This window comes from Hyperoodon ampullatus, assembly GCF_949752795.1.
Source record: "Hyperoodon ampullatus genome assembly, chromosome: 14".
In the NCBI taxonomy this organism is placed as follows: domain Eukaryota; kingdom Metazoa; phylum Chordata; class Mammalia; order Artiodactyla; family Ziphiidae; genus Hyperoodon; species Hyperoodon ampullatus.
In genome coordinates, this window is record NC_136927.1 from 71,532,935 (window position 1) to 71,552,781 (window position 19,847).

At 45.4% G+C, this 19,847-nt stretch overlaps 1 protein-coding gene across 10 annotated transcripts in view; it reads right to left on the reverse strand.

The window, feature by feature from the left end:
• Positions 1–19,847, reverse strand: part of PTPRT (protein tyrosine phosphatase receptor type T) — a gene marked incomplete at both ends in the record, with an annotated part of 1,101,453 nt that overhangs the window by 697,721 nt on the left and 383,885 nt on the right. For all 10 annotated transcript variants that reach the window (XM_079719321.1, XM_079719325.1, XM_079719327.1 and 7 more), the window contains 2 exons: positions 362–477; positions 9,539–9,620. In XM_079719321.1, the coding sequence (XP_079575447.1) occupies positions 362–477; positions 9,539–9,620 (198 nt within the window). The remainder of the gene's footprint in view (positions 1–361; positions 478–9,538; positions 9,621–19,847) is intronic.

Here is a 19,847-nt window from a genome sequence, read left to right on the forward strand (position 1 = left end):
GAAATGCAAATGTACCCAGAATCTAAAATATCCAGTTTGCCTTAGTCCTGGGATTCTGGGCTTAAAGGACAAAGTTTGTTAGAAGGAAGTTTGGAAAGCTCATAGTTGCAAATTCTAGTTCTGGCACTTTTATGTTTCTGACCTCAGTTTCTCCATCTGTAAAATGGGGAATACTGATGCCTACATAACAGAATTAGAGTTACGATTTAACAAGATCATGGATGCAGCGTATCATCCAAGGAGCAGAGGTACATAAGAAATACCCCTTCCCCATCCCCACCAAGCCCTTTATCACAGCACACACTTTCTTCCCTTCCCAAGAGATGGGCAGGTATGCGCAGGAGGCCCCTCCCATCCTTACCTGGAGCCAAAGTTTGTCATGCTGAGACCACTTTCCACCAGCAATGCACTGAAAGGTGGCATTCTGCCCCACGTTCACCTCGACATTTTGGAGCCGCAGAAAATGAGGTGCTTTTCCTAAGAGAGAAGCCAAAAAGCATATGAGGACAGAATTCAACAGCCTGACCATGTCCCTGTCGGCGGGTGGGAGCTCAGGATGGGCGCTGGGCAGGGGGGAATTTGTGCTTAGGAGATGGTCTGGTTCGGTGAAAAGCTACTGTTGATTGATCACTTCCTATGATCCAGTTACTGTTCTAAGACATTTACATGCATCATCTCACTTAAACCTCACAAAAATCCACAAGGTGGGCAGTAACTCCATTTCACCAATCAGAAAATTAATGCTCTGAAGGGTTACATAGTTTGTCATGGTCAGACAGCCAGAAACTGGGGAAGGCAAGACACGAATCCATGTCCTTGAGAGCCTCAAAATCCATATTATTAGCTGCTGGGTAATACTGCCATGTTTGCAAAAGGAAGTTGGAGGGGTGGGGGTGGGGTCACCCAAGAAGATATCTCCCTGTAGACCTGGGTGAGCAGAAAGAAGAAAACTGAAGTGAAGCACCTCTGGGCCTGAGACTTGCACACCTGGCCCTGGTGATGATGCGGATCATGAAGGGGGCAAAGAGGGGAGGATGGAGAACAGGTGGAGGACAACACCAGCCGTGAGCACTGAGTGAATGAAGGTTACGTGATTGGTGTCACGGCAGTGTCTACACATAGTAACTCACTTAACGCAACGCAGTTGGTGGTGGTATTATCTCTATTTTACAGTGAGTGAAGCAAGGCACCGAGAATTCAAGACACATTCAGAGTCTGCACTCTTCACTCCAAGCTATGATATCTAGGGATGGGATGGAGGTGGGACATTTACTCCGGGGACCTGGCGTTACAGGAGAAAGGACTTTCACATGAAACTCATAGTGTCCATGGGTAATCAGTTTTAGAATTAAACATATGTTTTATGTTGGGTAACTTGGGTTCATCTCTTTTCTTGTTTGTGGAGAGAGGTCCTTGCCTATGTGAGCTCTCCAAAGACGAGTGGATTGGTAATCTCTGTGTAGAAGAATGCGTTTCTTCATCGAGGCACAAAAGTGTCAACGATCCCTATCACATCAACCAAATCAGTGATGAACCAGGCGTCAAATACCCCTGGAATGCGATCAAATGGACGGTTCAACGAGGGCCTTTGGCCATCTTTTCAGAGGGAGTCAAATATCCAGACAGACAAGTAATAATAATAACGTCATTTATTGAAAGCTCCTACAATGCCAGGCACTGTGAAAAATGCTTTACGTGTTTTATTGAAGTTAACTTCATAATATTCCCTAAAGCAGACACTAGTATTATTTCCCTTTTAGAGAAGCAGAAACCAAGGCTCACCAAGTTTAATTTGTCCAACACTACACAGCATTAATGACAGGAACAGAATTCAGTCCAGGTCCATTTTAGCCCCAAACTCAGCATTTAACCAGCACAGTCTCTTGCCTCTTGGACAATGGGGAGGTCAACGGTGTCTCCTGGAGCCCAGGATCCAAAGAAAGGGCTCACAGGCAAGGCTGTGCTGACCCTCCAGAGTCTTCTCATTGCTCTGGAACATTTTACCACAAGAGATTCCTTTCCTTGGTATTTGTCCCCATGGCCTTCACACTTTGAACTGTCTGCTCTACCAAACTGTGTCACCACCTGCAATGCTCAGCAAAAGCCAAGGACCTTGGCATGATCAGGCAGACTCGCTGTGCAGAAACATACAGCTTCTGCTCAGGTTTCTAAACAAAGTGACAACAGCTCAGAGTCCCCCCTCATGCCACCTCCAGGGCCCCACGACTAGATGGCGTCAAGAGTCCAAGGCCCAGGGAAGTCCTCTCATTGTGGGCTTCTCAGAGTTGAAGATTTGTGCATCTAGTCAACCTGACAAATGTCATGCTGCTTTGATTGTCTGAAATGTTTTCCTTTTTGCTCTCCTGTATAATTTTGTAAAGTTATTTTTGGAACTATCAGTTCAAGTCAATTTTTAAGTGGGAATAGAGTAAACCGCATAAGCCCCTTTATGCTACCTGTTTGAAGCGGGAAGGAACATCTACTTCCTGGTAAGGAGAGGGTACAGAATCTTAGTTCCAATGTTGGGAGGCTTTGTGTTGGGTTTTTACAAAACGATATCTCCCCTCACCCTTGGGGACCCTGGGCAAATGGTTCAACCTCTGGGACTTGTGCAACTAGAAATGAATTGTCTCTGGATCAATGTCCCCTGCTTGCTTCTCTCTTTTTTTTTTTTTTTTTTTGACCACACCATGTGCAGCTTGTGAGATCTTAGTTCTCCGAGCGGGGATTGAACCCCGGCCCTCGGCAGTGAGAGCAGGGAGCCCTAACTACTGGACCACCAGGGAATTCCCTCTCCTGCTTGCTTCTGACTCCTTTCTAGCAGACCTCTTGCCTTGATTCTTTCATCTGCAATCCCTCTTCCTCCCTCCCTTCTAGGTACAGTGGTAGAGAATTCAGAGGTTTAATGGCCCCTGGTGTTAATAATTCTGGTGAAACACTGAGGGTGTACAGAGAGCAGAGATGTTGAAAGCACGCGCCTTCAGGAGCCAGACAGTTACGTAAGGGAATAAAGTGGTTCGGTTGTAAAACAAACAAAAACAAAACTGCGACCTCCTTGCCCCCTTATTCATTTTCCTACCTTTCACAGAGACTTGGGTAAAATAAAGATTTCTCTGTATCAGAAAAGCAACATCACAAGCACACTAATAACTGGTATCTGCCTCAGCAATGAGGAGGCAATAAGGAGTGGTGGGGACTTAGGGGAACTGGATAAAGACCCCATGCCCCATAGGCAGGGGGCAGCTAGCAGTTCCCTAAATCCAGCAGACAGAGGCCATGTGACAGTGTTGTGCTCAGGGTAGCCAATCATCCGATTTCTCAAGGCAAGTAAGAAATCCAGCCTTAGGTGAAAGCCCTCATTCTAAAATCTTGACTGAATTTATTAAAACACTATGTAGACTTAACAAAACACGACTGCAGGCACGTTCTTCTAGTTGGCTGTCTCTGTTACATAGTTCTTATGGAACAATTTCCACTGGCCAGTCTTGCCTGGTCTGAACCCATAAAACCAGGGATGTCCCCACCCCTCTAGGCGTCATGCTGTTGTATCACATGCACACTAGCCCTAGATCGTGGTCCTCAACACGGGGACCTTTCCGGACCACCGCCCTCCTGCTTAGCACCCTCTCCATGTGCCCTTACTCTTTGAGCCCTGGCTTCATCTCCAGCTCACGACAGATCTCCTTCTCTCTCTCTGGGGGATCCTCCTTATGTTGGGGACCTGTTTGGTACACTTCTCTGAGCTCCTGGCCTCCCCAATCCTCCTCCCATCCCCCCACCCCCACTCCAGTCCATGCCTGAGTCCAGTCCTCTCCCAGCTGTGATTTGCACCCAGCACCTACAGCTCCAGGAAAGCAATCATCCCATCCGCTTCAACTCACCAACCTTCGGCCAAGCACAGACGACCTTGGGGCCCAGACCAGCCACCAGCTCGGGGTTTTAAGCATCCCACACTCACTCCCCATTGAGACCCAGCGCCCCCAAAATGGGACCCTGCGGAATGGGGTTAACAGAAAACTGGCTGTGCATTTGGGGCAAAAAGCCTTGATGTTGGTGACATTTACACTCCTGCAGATGTCAGTACAGCATCTGAAGACGTATTATTGTGCCCTTTATCTCGCTCTTTAAACCTGACTGCTCAGTAGGAAGCCACACAATTGCGGAGAAAGTGCACTACATACATTAAAAACGTGCTGCAGACCGTGGGCTCAGTGACATGGCCCCACAAGGTTATGATGGAAAAAAAAAAAAGTTTAAACAATTCTAAAAGTCAACCTAGGAGCCAGAAACTTTGAAACTGAGTGGAAAATTGTGCTGACATTTATCATCCACAGTTATAACCGTAGTGACCCTGCTAATGGCTGACACGGAGAAATGGCAGCAGAGGGTAACTATGGCTAAAATATTTGCAGAATAACACAAAAATGTTAAATGGGCCATAAAATATAGACGAGAGGTCTCAGTTTGTAGGAGAAAATAATTTCCGTTGAGCATCACACTTATCTTCCGGTCACTGTTTTAGAAGCTGACAGGCAAGTGTTTAAAGTCATATAACTTCAGCTCAAATCGATCGAGAAAACATTTGCAAATCATGCACTAAGCCCCCTGGAACTCTTGGAATACTCAGTGGAATCACTTATTGATAAACTCTGACCACACCTTAATTTTTAAAAAATGTGTTAAGGAACTGGAGTGGAGAATTACAAGCCTGAGGACCTAAAGAGGATGTATTCTTTTAATAGTGTTAAGTTTTTAACAAGCTATGAGTGAAGTCATAAATGCATTAAGGCTGGGGTTGGGGGAGAAGCACTGTCAGGCCAAAGGACAGTTCAGAAGCTAGTAGCAGGCGGCATGACGCGCGATCCCATGAGCAGCCTCCAGGACCCATGCATAGGGGGAACCATGAAAGGTCACACACACCTCCTCCCCAGAATCACACCACCCAGCTGATGAAGCCAGCAACCTAGCAGGGCACCATTTCTGATGCCTCTGGCTCCTACTCTAACCCCATCACTTAGGACCAGTGGGCTCTACCTCCTAAATTCATCTCTAATCTGTCCACTACCTCTCTCCATCTCTACGCTCTATGTTTCTTCATAGTCTGCTTACCACCTGTTATGGGCTGAACTGTATCCCCCCAAAATTCACAGGTTGCAGCCCTAATGCTCAGCAGCTCAGACTGTGACTGTATTTGATGACTGAGTCTTTAAAGGGGTGATTATGTTAAAATGAGGCTGTTAGGGCGGGCTCTAACCCAATCTGACTGATGTCCTTATAAGAAAATTTGGACACACAAAGACACATCAGGGGCACATGTGCACAGAGGAAAGACCATGTGAGGACAAAGTGAGAAGGGGACCGTCCTCAAGCAAAGGAGGGAGCCCATGGACAAAACCAAACCTGCCACCTTCATCTTGGACTTGGGGCCTCCAGGACTGTGAGAAAATAAAATTCTGCTTAAGCCACCCAGTCTGTGTATTTTGTTATGGCAGCCTTAGCTGACTAATATACCATTTGTTATAGACCAGATAACTACCTGATTGTTTTATTTTCAGTCTCTTTCACATCACTGGAAGCCCATGAGGGCAAAGAATGAATCTGTCTTACTCACTTCCATGAACCCAGACTAGTGTCTGGCATGGAGCATATGCTCAGCAAACAAGTCGGATGGTGAATGAATGTCTCTCCACCACCTGGTCCAGGACATCACCATCTCTTACATGACTCTAGAACTTTCTTTCTCATAGGTCTCCTGACTTCTTCTCTATTCCCACTTCAACCCCTCTTCCACAGAACAGCCAAAGTAATCTTTTAACAATTAAATGAGATCATACCAATCCCCAGCATAAACCCCTTCAGTGGTGCCTCCCTACACTTAGATTAAAATCTAACCAGTCATGGGGCTTCCCTGGTGGCGCAGTGGTTAAGAATCTGCCTGCCAATGCATGGGACACGGATTCAAGCCCTGGTCCAGGAAGATCCCACATGCTGCGGAGCAACTAAGCCCGTGCACCACAACTACTGAGCCTGTGCTCTAGAGCCCGCAAGCCACAATTACTGAGCCCGTGCACCACAACTACTGAAGCCCACACACCTAGAGCCCACGCTCCATGACAAGAGAAGCCAGTGCAATGAGAAGCCCGCGCACCGCAACAAAGAGTAGCCCCTGCTCACCACAACTAGAGAAAGCCCGCGCACAGCAACGAAGACCCAACGCAGGAAAAAATAAAATTAATTAATTTAAAAAAATCCAACCACTCACAATCTAAAATATGACACAAATGAACTTATCTACAAAACAGAAAGAGACTCACAGACATAGAGAACAGACTTGTGGTTGCCAAGGGGGAGGGGCATGGGAAGGGATGGATTGGAGTCTGGGGTTAGCAGATGCAAACTATTATATATAGAACGTATGAACAACAAGGTCCTAGTATACAGCACAGGGAACCATATTCAATATCCAGTGATAAACCATAACAGAAAAGAATATATATATATATATAAAACTGAATCAGTTTGCTGCACAGCAGAAATTGATACAACATTGTAAATCAACTATACTTCAATTAAAAAATAATAAATTATACAGTTTGATAAGTTAAAAAAAAATCTAACCACTCACAATGATGTTCAGGGCACTGCTTCCCTTTCACTCAGAAACACTTTCCCCCATGTTCCCCATGCTCAGGATACTCGGGCAGCATCAAGCTGATCCCATTGCAGGGCCTCTGCACTTGCCCTTTCCTCTGCCTAGAATGCCCCCTCCCCAAACCTTCATACAGTGAACTCCTTCTATGACTCAGATCTCAGCTCAGACCACATCTTCAAAGATACCTACCTCCCTGACCACTTTATCTAAGAAGCCCCTCCACATCCGTCCCTCACATTTACTACATTCACAACACATCACTATCTGAAATTATATTAGTGACTTACTTAACATTAGTTACTTACTTAATGTCCTTCCTCCCTCTGTCCTTCTGCTAAGTATACAACACGGGAACAAAGACCTACCTATCTTGGTCACTTAAGTATCCCCTGTGTCCAGCAGAAGTTCCCGACACATAACTGATGCTCAATAATTGACTCGTTGAAAGAAAGAATGAATAAAAACCCTGACTGGATATGGATTGAGCGTGGGGCCTTGGGAAGGGGCCTTTGCTAGGCCCTGATCAACCCCACATGACTCATGAGCTATGGATAGAACTCAGGGGACTACATGCACCACCAATATGTGCACAGAGAGTTAAATGGAATTTTCGAATTCCAGCCACTTTCACAGAGTTGCACGTTTTGATTTCTAGGAAGTTTTAAGCTTAAGTCTCCTAAGCATCTAAGGTGAACTCAGATGAAACACATTACACAAGCACACAGCCAGGGTCACGTCTTCCTGAGTTATGTCCCATGGCCCATTTGCTGGGTAACTTGCTCTCAGCGATTCCATAACCACATAATGCACACTCCTCACAGGAGGAGTATGAAGTTCCCAGAAGAATCCAAAATTCAGAAGCAGCCTCAACGGGAGGAGGATTCCAAGAGGAGCCATGAGACTTTAGGCAAGGAAAGGCATTCAAATGCCCTCCAGAGAACCCTCGCCCATGGAGATTTCTCTGAGAGAAGGAAGCATGGGGCTGCAATGGCAAACCATGGCCAGTGTGTAGAGTTAAGGCAGAGCTGAGGCTGAGACAAGAGACAGGTGTCAGGTTGGGTGTCATGGTGGAGGTAAAAATTCCCAGGAGAGGACAGAATTCTGGGATCCCAGGAGAGAGAACCAGGCCAGACTCTTTCAGGAAGAGCCTACTAGGAAGACCTAGTGCAAGCATCCAGCACAGGGTAAGCAGCGGGCATGCAGCTGGATGCAGCTCCGAGGATGCAATGTGTGCAGGACTTGGGGATTGCTGAAATCCTGTTTCAGAGAGACTGCCTCAAAGCTGATGGCTGTGCAAGGCTGAGTGTGTGAGGTTAAGTGGATCACAAGTAGACCAGACGTCTCCTGACATGGTCTGAGGTCAACAATCATTCTCCAATGGGCAGCAGATGCTGATTCCCAGGAGTCAAGGGAGGGGAAGACTTAATCCTGGTTAAGAGGGACGCATGTGTATACCCAGTACATAAACCCTGCATAGCTGGGGGATTTCTGGGACCCTTTTCACATAAAGTCTGTTTCAGCAGAGACATGTGCTGGGCATAACTGAATGGACACATCCATCTGAGAAAATCCCAAAGACTCAGGAAGTAACCCAGAGGGTAGGAACCTTAGGCCAGAGTAATGGAGAATCCAATAGGATCTCAGCATTTCTGAGATGCTGGTTGATTCCTGGGGAGGAGGTTTCCCTTACACAGACACCAAACACAGTTATCCAAAATACTGTCTTGCCAAAACCCCTTGGAACTCATCCCCAATTCCTCCAGAGAAGGTGCTCTGAGACAATGGGTCAAACAATGTCACTGTAGTGCCAGGGGAGGGCAGTGATGTTTGGGGCTCTGATGAATTCATTGTAGCAGAAGTTGAAAGAATCATTCCAATTAAAGCAACACAGATGGGGTAGAAATGAGAAGAGCCTCAAAATGGGAGGCACGAAAGGCATCAAAGCACAGGACATATTATATCTCTTGAGGGAACAGCAAACTGCACCAGAGCCCATAGCATGACTCATGGCTATAATGAAGAAGTAGAGAAAACCCTGCTAGGAGTTAGTTACCCAATGGCTGCCAAGAAACTAATAGGAACTTCCAAGCTGCAGACACTAACAAACTAATGGGGCTGGCAACTTAACCAGCCCTCCTATGGGGCTGCCATAATCCCCAGGCATATCCCTTTGATTACAATCTCCCCACCAAATGTCACTGGATATGATGCCATCTCAACTACCTGCACCCAGGACTTGTCGCCTCTGAGATTTAGTGACCTGGGAAGCACATCTCCTTGCCCAGACACATGCAAATAGCTTAGACTAAATACACAAAGAGAGAGACCTTCCAGGGGAAATTGGCTGGGTTTGGAGGAGTGGAATGCCTTTGAGAACTCTCGACACTGTACCCTAAGTACTAACCACTGTGAGAAATCTCTCCCTATGCCTACACGGAGTTGATGAGGGTATTTAAAATTACTTTTAAAGAATTAATAGCTTTGGGGTACCTTTCCCTGTGAGTGAACAGTGTGCTAATTTGCTCAACGTTTTGGTGTTGTTCTTTTTTTGAGACAATTGCACAAGATTCTATTATGCAAAGCCCTCTAATTCTTCCACTTCAGTGGTCTGAATCCCGCTAATAAACAATCAGGACTTTAGACTCCCTTAATAGACAGATTAGTACAGATTCAAACAAAGATGTTTTGCCTCTCTCTGCAAAGTCCTGAAGGTGCTGCCTGTTGAACAGGCCAGCAAAGTTATGGATTTATTCAGGACTGATTGCATTGAGTATGTAAGACAGTGAGAGATGCTTGTGAGCTGAATGCATAGGGGGGGACTGCAGCCTCCAAGCTACCCAGTCTGGCATGGAGCCAGGCTGTGTTAGGATGAGGGGAGAGACTTACTGCATGGATGGGCAAGGACCCGGACCTCGTCCACAGCGATGTAGCCAGGATGACCCTTCAGAGAGACGGATTCAAATATCACCTGCAACACACAAGGCAGGAGTCAATTTCACAGACGTGGTTGTAGGAACTCATCACAGCTGCCCAGCCCCCAAACAATTTATGTTTCAGCTTCCCACCAGAACCACCAAAAGAGGTCTTATATTAGGCTAGGATGCTACCCCGGCAATTGACGTGGATTTTCAAAATAAGGTAAAAAGGCCACATTCCGGTGATGAGCAAAAGAATAACCAGCCACATGGAACATTTCCAATGTTTTTCAGAACTAACACTGGGATGCAGGGAAAACCACCCAAATGTGGCCTGGAAACCCCGATCTGCACCTTTTCATTGTTGTTTCAGGGGAAGCACAGAGAAGAATGACTTCCGAATACCTCAACTTTCTTACGAAGGATGAGGGAGAAGCCACCATAAGCCAAGGAGGGTTTACCTTAATTTAATTCCACATCTCCAAGGAATACAGTCCATCTGAATTACCTAATAACACCTCTTGAAAATAAGCCCCAGGCACCACTGTTGGTATCTGGGAATCCAAGGGCAGCAAGTTCTTCGAATCCTCCATTCTGACTCCCACTCAAACTGCTGATTTCAGTAAACAGCTTTCCTTGTCACCCACCATCCACCTTCACAAAGGAGATGTGACTATCTGTGTGGACAGCATGACCAATGCCCTTGACCTCCCTAATTCCAATGGCCTCGTCTTCCAATCAGCTTCAGCCACATGCTCACACTTGTCCTCCTCCACTCCACAAACTGGAATTTTCAGTGTATTTTGGCACAGACCGCTACCACGCACTCCTCTCTCAACTCACCCCTCTTAAACCTGCTTCTGCACTGCATATGGTACCCTGGATCTCAACTTCTCTAGAGACTGTATGCTGCATGGACCTCCCTGTATTCTCAACAAACCCAGGGTTCCCCCACTCTGTTGACTAATCACCCATACCATTCTCACCAAAAGCCCCAGTTCCTCATTTCGGTGTTGGCAAGTCTATTGCAAAACTGCCTTCTCCACTCCTATACCCCACACAAATGTTCCCCTTTCAACATCACCTACCCAATCCCTGCAAGATACCCACATCACATCTTTAAGAGGCAAGAGGACTACAGAGGGGCTGACTTCTAACTTCTTACCCATCAACCTAATCTTCATGGGTTAGATGACTACACACCAACGACTGCCCCCTCTCTGCAAGGCACACCCCAGCGCCCTTGACCTCTGCCTTTGCTGCATTTTCCAGCTTCTTGGTTCTCTCTCTCTAACTTATATCTCCGAATCCTCCCTTTTATTCCTGACTCTGACAAACATAAATGCTTGGATTTCTCTTACTCTTTTTTTTTTTTTTTTTTTTGCTGTACGCGGGCCTCTCACTGTTGTGGCCTCTCCGGTTGCGAAGCACAGGCTCCGGACGCACAGGCTCAGCGGCCATGGCTCACAGGCTCAGCCGCTCCGCGGCATGTGGGATCTTCCCAGACTGGGGCACGAACCCGCGTCCCCTGCATCGGCAGGCAGACTCTCAACCACTGCGCCACCAGGGAAGCCCTCTTACTCTTTAAAAGCTACCCTTTGGCAGCAGTTGTATTTATAGTCCAATTGTGTTTCAATCACATTTAAAATTCTCAGAAGTTTTAACTACACTCACTCTACACTCCCCTACTTCCCAGTGCAAAACTTCAACCCCTGTCACCTGGACTTTGTCCTCAGCAGTTCCCCCAACACTGACTGCATGGCAGACACCAGGAATCTTTGTAGTGCTCTTACTGCTTAAATCCAATACATATATTTCAATCTTTATCTTACTTTAAGAAGGAAAATAGTATAGGGCTTGGGATCTGGGTCAGAATGCCTGGGTTCTAGTCCTGGTTGTACCACCCTGTATGTGTACACCTTGAGCAAGTTACCTTACTGCTCTGTGCCTCAGTTTCCTCATCTGTAATTACAGTGTCTACCTCACTGGGTAATGATTCAGGTGAAAGGAGTTAATACACTACTTAGAACTATATGTGGCACATGGTAGGTTCTCAGCAAATGACTGCTATACTTATTCTTCATACTTGACCATTTTCCTACAATTACTGATGTTCACAGCTTCTCCCTCTCTGGGTCTCTCTTCTATTTAGGGTCAGGCGACACTTTACTCTCATGGTTCTTCTCATCAATCTGTGTCTATTCTACCACTGGTTTCTTTGTAAGCACTTCTCCTATATCCACTCTTCAAATGTGGGCTACTTCTATCCATTTTTGTAAACTGAAAACACTCTTCCTTCAATGGCTATCAATTCACTGATAATTCCCAAGCCCAGATCTCCATTCTAGACCTTTCACCTGAACGTGGGTCTCACTTATCCAGCTCACAGATCTGTATTTCCACCTAGATATCACATAGATCCTCCAACACAATCTGTATACAACAGAGTTGAGCAGCTTCCCTATCAAGCAGTCTCCCTCACTGCCCAATGGGCCATCCTTCCTGAACTATGGACCTCAGTGGGTTGCCTCATCCAGTCATTGAAAATTGAGATGCAGACACCTGCCTGGGCTTCTCCGTCTGCCCCACTCCACACATCCTTTTTTTTTTTTTCTCTTTTGACTCTGTCTTCTTAGCACTTCTCCTATCTGCCCATGTCTTTCCATCTCTGCTGTTAAGTTGAACCATATGAAGCAACCATCCTGTAGATCAAAACCAGTTGGTAATTAATGTCATTGCTCTGGTTCAAATCTTCATCACTTTTCACCTCTATCATCTCAACAGCCAACCAAATAGACCCTCTCTCTCTTGTCTTTTACTCCTCAGTTCAAGCTGTGGATGGAATGTAAGGTGGGTGATAAGATCAACAGAAAAACCCCCATGTGGAATCTTTTTGTGGTCCTTGTGGTCACTTCAGGTTAGTGGATTCAGAGGCCAGAGGTGTCAGTGGGGTCCAGAGCTCTACAGCTATAACAAGTGAGCAGGGAACTGGTGGAAAGGGTGGTGATGGCTGTGAAGAGGCAGCCTCCTTGGGTGGTAAGATCTATGACTAAGGCAACACACTGCTGCCTGGGAATTACGTACAGTGACCTGGGGCTGACAGTCACATCAAACATAGAGCAGCTGGCACCAGCATGACAATCACGCCAGAAGAGGGGTTTACTAAGATAGCAGGGTCCTTATCAGAGACTGAACAAACAAAATTGTGCAGAGGGTAGGGGGAAAGTTTGTAGAAATAAAAGTGTGGTAGCTGCCTCATCCTGCAGAGGAGGAAGTCAACAGAAGACCTTTCGATAAAGAATTACGTATCTAATTATATTTTTAATAATTCAAAGGAATCCAAAAGCAAAGTCCATAGGAAAAAATAAAAGGAAAACACACCAAACACAGAAAAACATTTAAAAGAAATAGTATAAAAGCATTCAAATTGCATAGTAAAAATGATAAAAGAAAAAATTTCTTTTGTGACAATAAATATAAATAGGTTAAAATAGAGAAAAGCTCTCAGACTGTCTAAATAAACCATGTCTAATCGTATGCTATAAGATAAACACCTAATATAGAATGACTCAGTAACCTTAAAAATAACAAGTTGAACAAGGACATAATAGGAAAATGCAAATAAACAGAAAATAGTTGTTGTAAACATAATGCAAAAGCATCAAAGTTGAATTTAAACCAAAAAGAAATACAAAAACCATTAAGTGGACTAAAATGGTCATTAAAAAAAAATGCATAAGTCAATAGATTTAAAAGAAGAAAATGATGGGAAAAAACCCCAGGATCTGAAGATTTTAACACTTGTCTTAGACTCTGACCAAACAGGAAAAAATAAAATATCAAGTATGTATCTAATATGAATAATAATGCATTTACTAAACAAATATAAAGAGAGAATAAAATTTCTGTTCAAATGCTCATGGATTATTTACACAAAGATCATATAATAGACTAACATATAACTTCAATAAATCCTTCAAAGAGGAAACCATACAGGTTTGGGTGTATACATTTCCTAACTGAATTCCCTGAAGCAATAAATTAATGACAAAAGCTTAAAAATCAATTTCTTAAAGTTGAAATATTGTATATTTCTTAAATACATAATAACTATAATATCAAATATGTTTTATATGTTAACAAAAGTCTGAATACAACAAAATTAAAAGTCAAATGGCAAGTTGAGAACAATATCTGTAATATCAATATATATGCCAGCTAAAAGGTAAATATGTTTTGTGTAAACAATTCTTGAGAATCAACAAAACAAACTCTCCAAAAGAAAAATCAGCAAGTGAGTTCAGCATGTAATTCAAAAAGATGAAGTAGGATTGGCAATGATTTATGAATGTAATCTTTTTAATGACATTAGGGAGATGACAGCAGTTGAATGTTTTCTTTATACTTTTCTAGATTTTCCAAATTTTCTGCAATAAAAATGAGCTCCTTTATATTTACAATAAAAGGTAAGTGCTTTGAGGTGCATTACATTTTCATATCTCTCTGCATGTTATACTATCCTTGTGTCAGTACAATTAACTCTACTATAGCACCTATCACACCAGATTGTAATTGCTTGTCCATGAATTATTTCATTCTCTAAACTCTAAACCTATTGGGAACAGGAACAGTGTCTCATTCATTCATATTTATAGAGACCCTCTTCTGTACCAAGCACTGAGGCACATGCTGGGGCTATAAAAGTGAACAAGAAGGTTAGGGGCCAAGCCCTGATAAACTTTACATTTTATGAATGGAAATGGAAATTAAAAAGAAAAATATGGAAAATTAAATTCATTTTGTGATTGGTATTATGAAGGAAATAAACAAAATGCTGTGATTAAGAGTAACTAAGCGGGAGAGGGTCTACTTTACTTAGAGTGGTCAGGAGAGAACTCTAAGGAGGTAATTATTAAGAGTAGACCGGAAGGATGAAATTGGCAAGTCCAGGAAGAGGTGGTAGAACATGCAAAGGCCATGAGGCAGGAAAGAACTCCGGGATGATCTGGGAACATGAGAATGAGACCCTGGTGTGGCTGGGATATAGTGAAAAGCTAGAGAAGCACAAGGCACAGCTGCAATGTTAGTTGAGGGTCAGAAGACATGGAGTCCTACGAGACCTAGTATGGAGCTTGAATTTTCTGCTGTTAGTGAACCATTTAAAGCAGGAAAGTGACATAATCTAATTTACATTCTAAAAAGATCATTCTGGCTGTTCTGTGGAAATTGACTTGGGGGTAGGGGGCACTTGAGCAAGAATGAAACAAAGAGCCCTAACAGTTGGCTATAGTAGTGATCCAATCAAATGATGAGTATGGCTTGGACAATGGTGTTGGCCATGAAGAATAAAGATGTTGATGGTTTGAGAGATATTTTCAAGGTAGAGATGAAAATAATTGCTGTTAGATTAAGAGGGGAAGAGTGAAGAAAAGAAAAAATGCAATGAGGACTCTTCAATTTAAGGCTTGAGCTTCTAGGCTGATTCTGGTGTCACTTATTGACATGAGGAAGATGAACGTGTGTGTCTGGGCACACAGGCAGGGCTATATCCCAATTTCTTTTGGTCATGTTAAGTTTTGAGATGCCAATTAAACATCTTAATGGATATACTGAGGAGGAAGCTGGCATTATATTCTGAAGCTCCTGGGTGATCTGGGACCAGAGCTACAAATATGATAGCTTTGGTATCTAAATGTCATTTAAAGCTATAGAACTAGATGAGGTCACCTTGGAAGACAGAGTAGACAGTTCAGAGAAAGGACTAGGGCCTAAGGCCAAGTGCAGAAAGCCCAATAGTGGATTTCTTAGGATGGTAGAGATTGGAACATGCTTTCAGGTAGAGAGGAATGAGTCAGGGAAAGAGCATAAAATACAAGGGAATGAGGGACTGATGAAATGAGATTCTAGAAGGGACCGAGTCAATTGGGGTCAGGATACTGGTGGAGGTACCAGTAGTGAACACAGGGGCACATCATCAACTAAGACTGAATAATAATAAAAATAGAGAAATAAAACCACAATAATAAAGGTCAACCACATTAACCTTTCATTAGTAGGTAGTCTCAATCTAGCCTCTCAACAACCCTAAGAGGTGGGGCAAACTAAGTTACCAAAGCTCAGAAGGGAAGCCAGAGGTGGATCGAGGACTGAGGCCCCGGTCTCCTGGCTCGCAGCTGTGTCCACCACTGGACTTCCATGAAAAGCAGCCCTCCTCTCATTTAACCAAAACACTTGGCTAAGCAGAGTTCTGACTTTTTCCCAGTTAATCAAAGTAATCTTGATGAAGGCTCCGGACTCACAAGACATTTGAATTAGGGTCCACGGTATGTTTACAACAAAAGGCAGGTCCTGGATGCAGCTGAGAATAAAGTACCTCCCAGAACAGATGGGGAATATCCTGCCCATCACTGCCAGATTGCTCAGAGCAGAATGCTCACAAAACCTACAGGAGCCAAGAGGGTACTGTTCTTGGCATGCAACTCCAGAGATAGAGTTTGTTTGTTTTTTTAAGTCATGCAAACTGCCATGAGATAGAGCCCTCAATGGCATGAGAGTAGAAGGTCACAAGGCTGGGGGGTATCAGGAACAGTGCCAGGGAGTCCACCATCCTTCCCCAGAAAGAAAAGGAAGGAAGGCCCACGACGGATGGGCTTGGATCTTCAAGGGCCCACCTGGACTCACCTGCTGAGGCCTGTCCCCTGAACACTCACAATGGGGCTGACTCTGAGGCCCACATGCAACCTCCTGGGCAAGCTGCTTGCTTCCAGAAACAAGGGCCAACCCTGGGGAGCACAATGCCAGGCACCAGAGAGGGAGATCTCAAATGGTGGCTAGAATGTGCCACCAAAAGATTATGGGATGGTGGGCCTTAGCCACAGAGAAGAAATGGGTACTGGGGTTAGGTTGGCAGGGTCAGCCTCTAGAAATTACATATAGCCCCCAAACCCTAAACACCCCTTTATCCATGCTGCATGCTTTATAGTTTTGAATGAGACCCTGGCAATGCAAATTATTGCTGGGGTTCTGAATGGGAATCTGGCAATGCAAATTACTGCTTGGATTCATGATTCAAGTTTCTGACCATGAGGAGCTTCTGTATGAAGCCACAGGGCAGGGCACTACAGAACAGTGTTAGAGAAATCAGGTTTGGCTGCAGCAAGAGGCTGCAAGGGCAGCTCACAGGGAAGCAGCACAACCAGGGACATTCAAACTTCAGGAGAGATGTGAGGGCCACCCCCCCGCCGGATTCTCACTACTGATAAAAAAGGAAGAAGCCCTCTCAAACAGACGCAATAGCAGAACAGAGCATTGTCTTGTGTGGTTCAGGAAAAGCAGCTGTTACAGCTACAGCTCAGTCCCCAGGGCCAGGTTCCCAGCTGACCAAGTTCTGGGGAATGTGGACCACTGGAGTCCTCTCTTCCCTTCTGGTCAGAAAGCACCCCAGAAGACATCTGCAGCTTCGGGTGGAGATGGTTATCCCATCAATGTGCATCTGGTCCTAGTTAGGAAGACCTACCAGCTCCAGTTCCTAGGGACAGACACCACGAAGGGACAGGGTGATGTCAAGACCCTCAGTGATAGAAAGACCTGCCCAGGTGTTCTGGGATGAAGGAGAATGGTCATCTCCAAGCAAAGCACACTCGTAAGGAAACCAAGGCCCTTGAGGAATGAGAGCCAGGAATGGGAGATGAGCCAGAGGAGTGAGTGAAGAACTATGAGAAGGAAGAGAGCTCTAGTTGACAGGGATTAGCGAGGGCGGGGTGGAAGGGGCCAGGAGAAGGCCACCCAGTGATGCTTCATGTCAGGGTATAGAGGCAGGGACACTGGGGTGCAGGGACTGGAGCAGAAGGCCTGGGCTGGGAACCCCAACTTCCCTGCAGGACAGCCTTCAACCCCAAGGTTGCCATGTGTCCCTACTGTCAACTGCACATCCCCCAACCCCTAGACCTTTAGAGCCCTCCTGGTTTGGGGAAGTGGAGCTTGCATGGAAAGGCGCAAACCTCTCCCATCACAGGCGCTGCTGGGCAAAGCCAGGAAGTCACGTCCCAAGAGAGGCTCAGAGATGAGTCACCCTCATCCCCTCCACAAAAGGCAGGCTGTGTGCCTGTTTGGGGGAGGGTATGGATATGTCAGGACACGGTTGAAGGGGCCTGGCATCTTATGCTCACCATTGAAGTCCTCAAGCAGAGAATTTGTAGAGCAAAAGTTTCAAGGGGCTGCAAACACCTTCTCAAAAGATAAGAGACAGAAAAGTGCTGGCTCACCAGAACTCCTCTTCGGAAGAGGACCACATATATTTTCATGGTGAGGGTGGGGGAGAGACTGCTTGGGGTGAAATCAAGAGAGAAGGTCTTTCCCACATCAGCCCAAGGAGGCCTGCCTAAGACAAGGAGGAGTGTTTGCTGCTTAGCGGGCAGGGGTGGTGGGTGAATGAAAGAGGAGATGGGGTGGAGTCTGAAGGAGGTAAAGTGGCCCCCCTCCCTGTGACGCCCCCTCCTGAATTGTGCAAGAAGTTACCAACCCCACAGAGCGCCAGATGCCGGAGGAACTCCTGAGAAAGGGACTGGGCTTCGAGTCCAGTTAAGTCCAAGTCAGGTGAGTCTTAAATTTCAGGGGTCTACATAGCTGAATAAAAGGTAATTTCACCGAGGCAGGTGATGGAGAATAGAGAGAACAAGTGGCTGCACAACTAAAGTTCTTTTCTTTTTTTAAATATTGGGACAGAAAAGTCTGGAATCATTAAAAAACATGAAATAGAATTAACATCACCTGGAAAGGGGCAGCCGTCTGCAGTACGCCGTCAGCGGCACTGGATGAGCCCTTGCTCTCCTGAGGCAAGCGAGGGGTGGACAGTGGGGGGAACATTCTCATCCCAGGCCCTGCTGACGGCCTGGAGCCAGAGAGCCCACTAATAAGAAAGATGAAATGTCCCTGCTTATTACAGAGCTACAAGTCAATTTTAGGACTGTGAAATATGACTTTAATAAATGAATACATAAGCCACCAGGGTCTGAAGCCCAGCAGTGCTGAGAACCAAAATGGTATTTAGTCCACAGAATCATGCATGCAGAGCCAGAGCTTGGGGTCTGGTGAATTTTAAAATGCACTTGGCAAGTGTCTTTGAATCTCCTGATGGGCCCCTTTTTCTCTCCCCTGATATATGTGTGGGTGGTGCCCCTGCATCTGTGGCGGGTTTGGGAACAGGCCGGTACATGTGCACTTGTGTGTGCTCCCCTGTGTGTATGGCCGAGGGACTGTTAGTGGCTGTGTTTGTGTCTGAAAGACATACGTGTCTTTTCTAAACCTCTGCTCTCAGTGCATTAGTGGCTTTTTCACCACAAAGCTAAGAGCAGAGAAAATGGAATGGAATGGAATGATGCTGCAGTGCCCAACAGGTTGGAAATCAGAACGTTCTCCCCGATGAGGCTGCTTAGGACAGGGACGGCTCAGAGCTCAACCACAGCAGAATTTCTTTAAAGAAGGCCTTTCTCCTCCATCCTCTTTGTCTGTTCTTCTCTCTTCCTCCTCCCTTCCTTCCAATAACTGCTGAGGCCCACTGCAAGCCTGATATGATGTTAGATATATACTATCTCATTTAATCCACATAAGAACCCTTCGTTGGACCCACTGACATCTCCATTTTACAAACCAGAGAACTGCGATTCAGAATGATGGGATAGACCCAACATCGCACAGCTAGTGAGCGGAAGTCTCAGAAGGGGCATGCTTTTTTCCCTAAAAGCAGGAAACTGAGCCTGGAGCAGAGGACGCTAGGCAGGATTACGGGGACCTCAATTGACCAATAATATCCCCTCCTCTGGAACACAGGACATGTCGCTACCCAATACAGGAGTTACTGTCAGATAAATGAGTGGCAATATGCTTACCACAGAGCTGGGACATAAGAGATGCCTAAGAAATGTCCTTTTTTCCCTCTATACCCCATCAAAGAGCACAGCCAACCATAGGTCTATCCCTCTCTTGGGTCACTTTTCCTGCTCTTTACACTTGCACCTGTGGCCCCATCCTGTATCCATTTGCATCAGACCCTAGGTAGGGGGTTTTCAGATTAGAACCCTAAGGCCTCCTTGATGGGATCCATGGACTTATGGAGACACTTGAAGTTTATACTCAGTGAAATGGGGGGAGTTTTGGAACCAGTGCACTAGGATTCTGGTCCCAGCTTTGCTAATGATTTGCTCTGTGCTCCTGGACTTCACTGTCCATCTCTAGACCTCAGCTTTATCACCTACATCAGGGTTCAAGCTATGGCCTGGAAG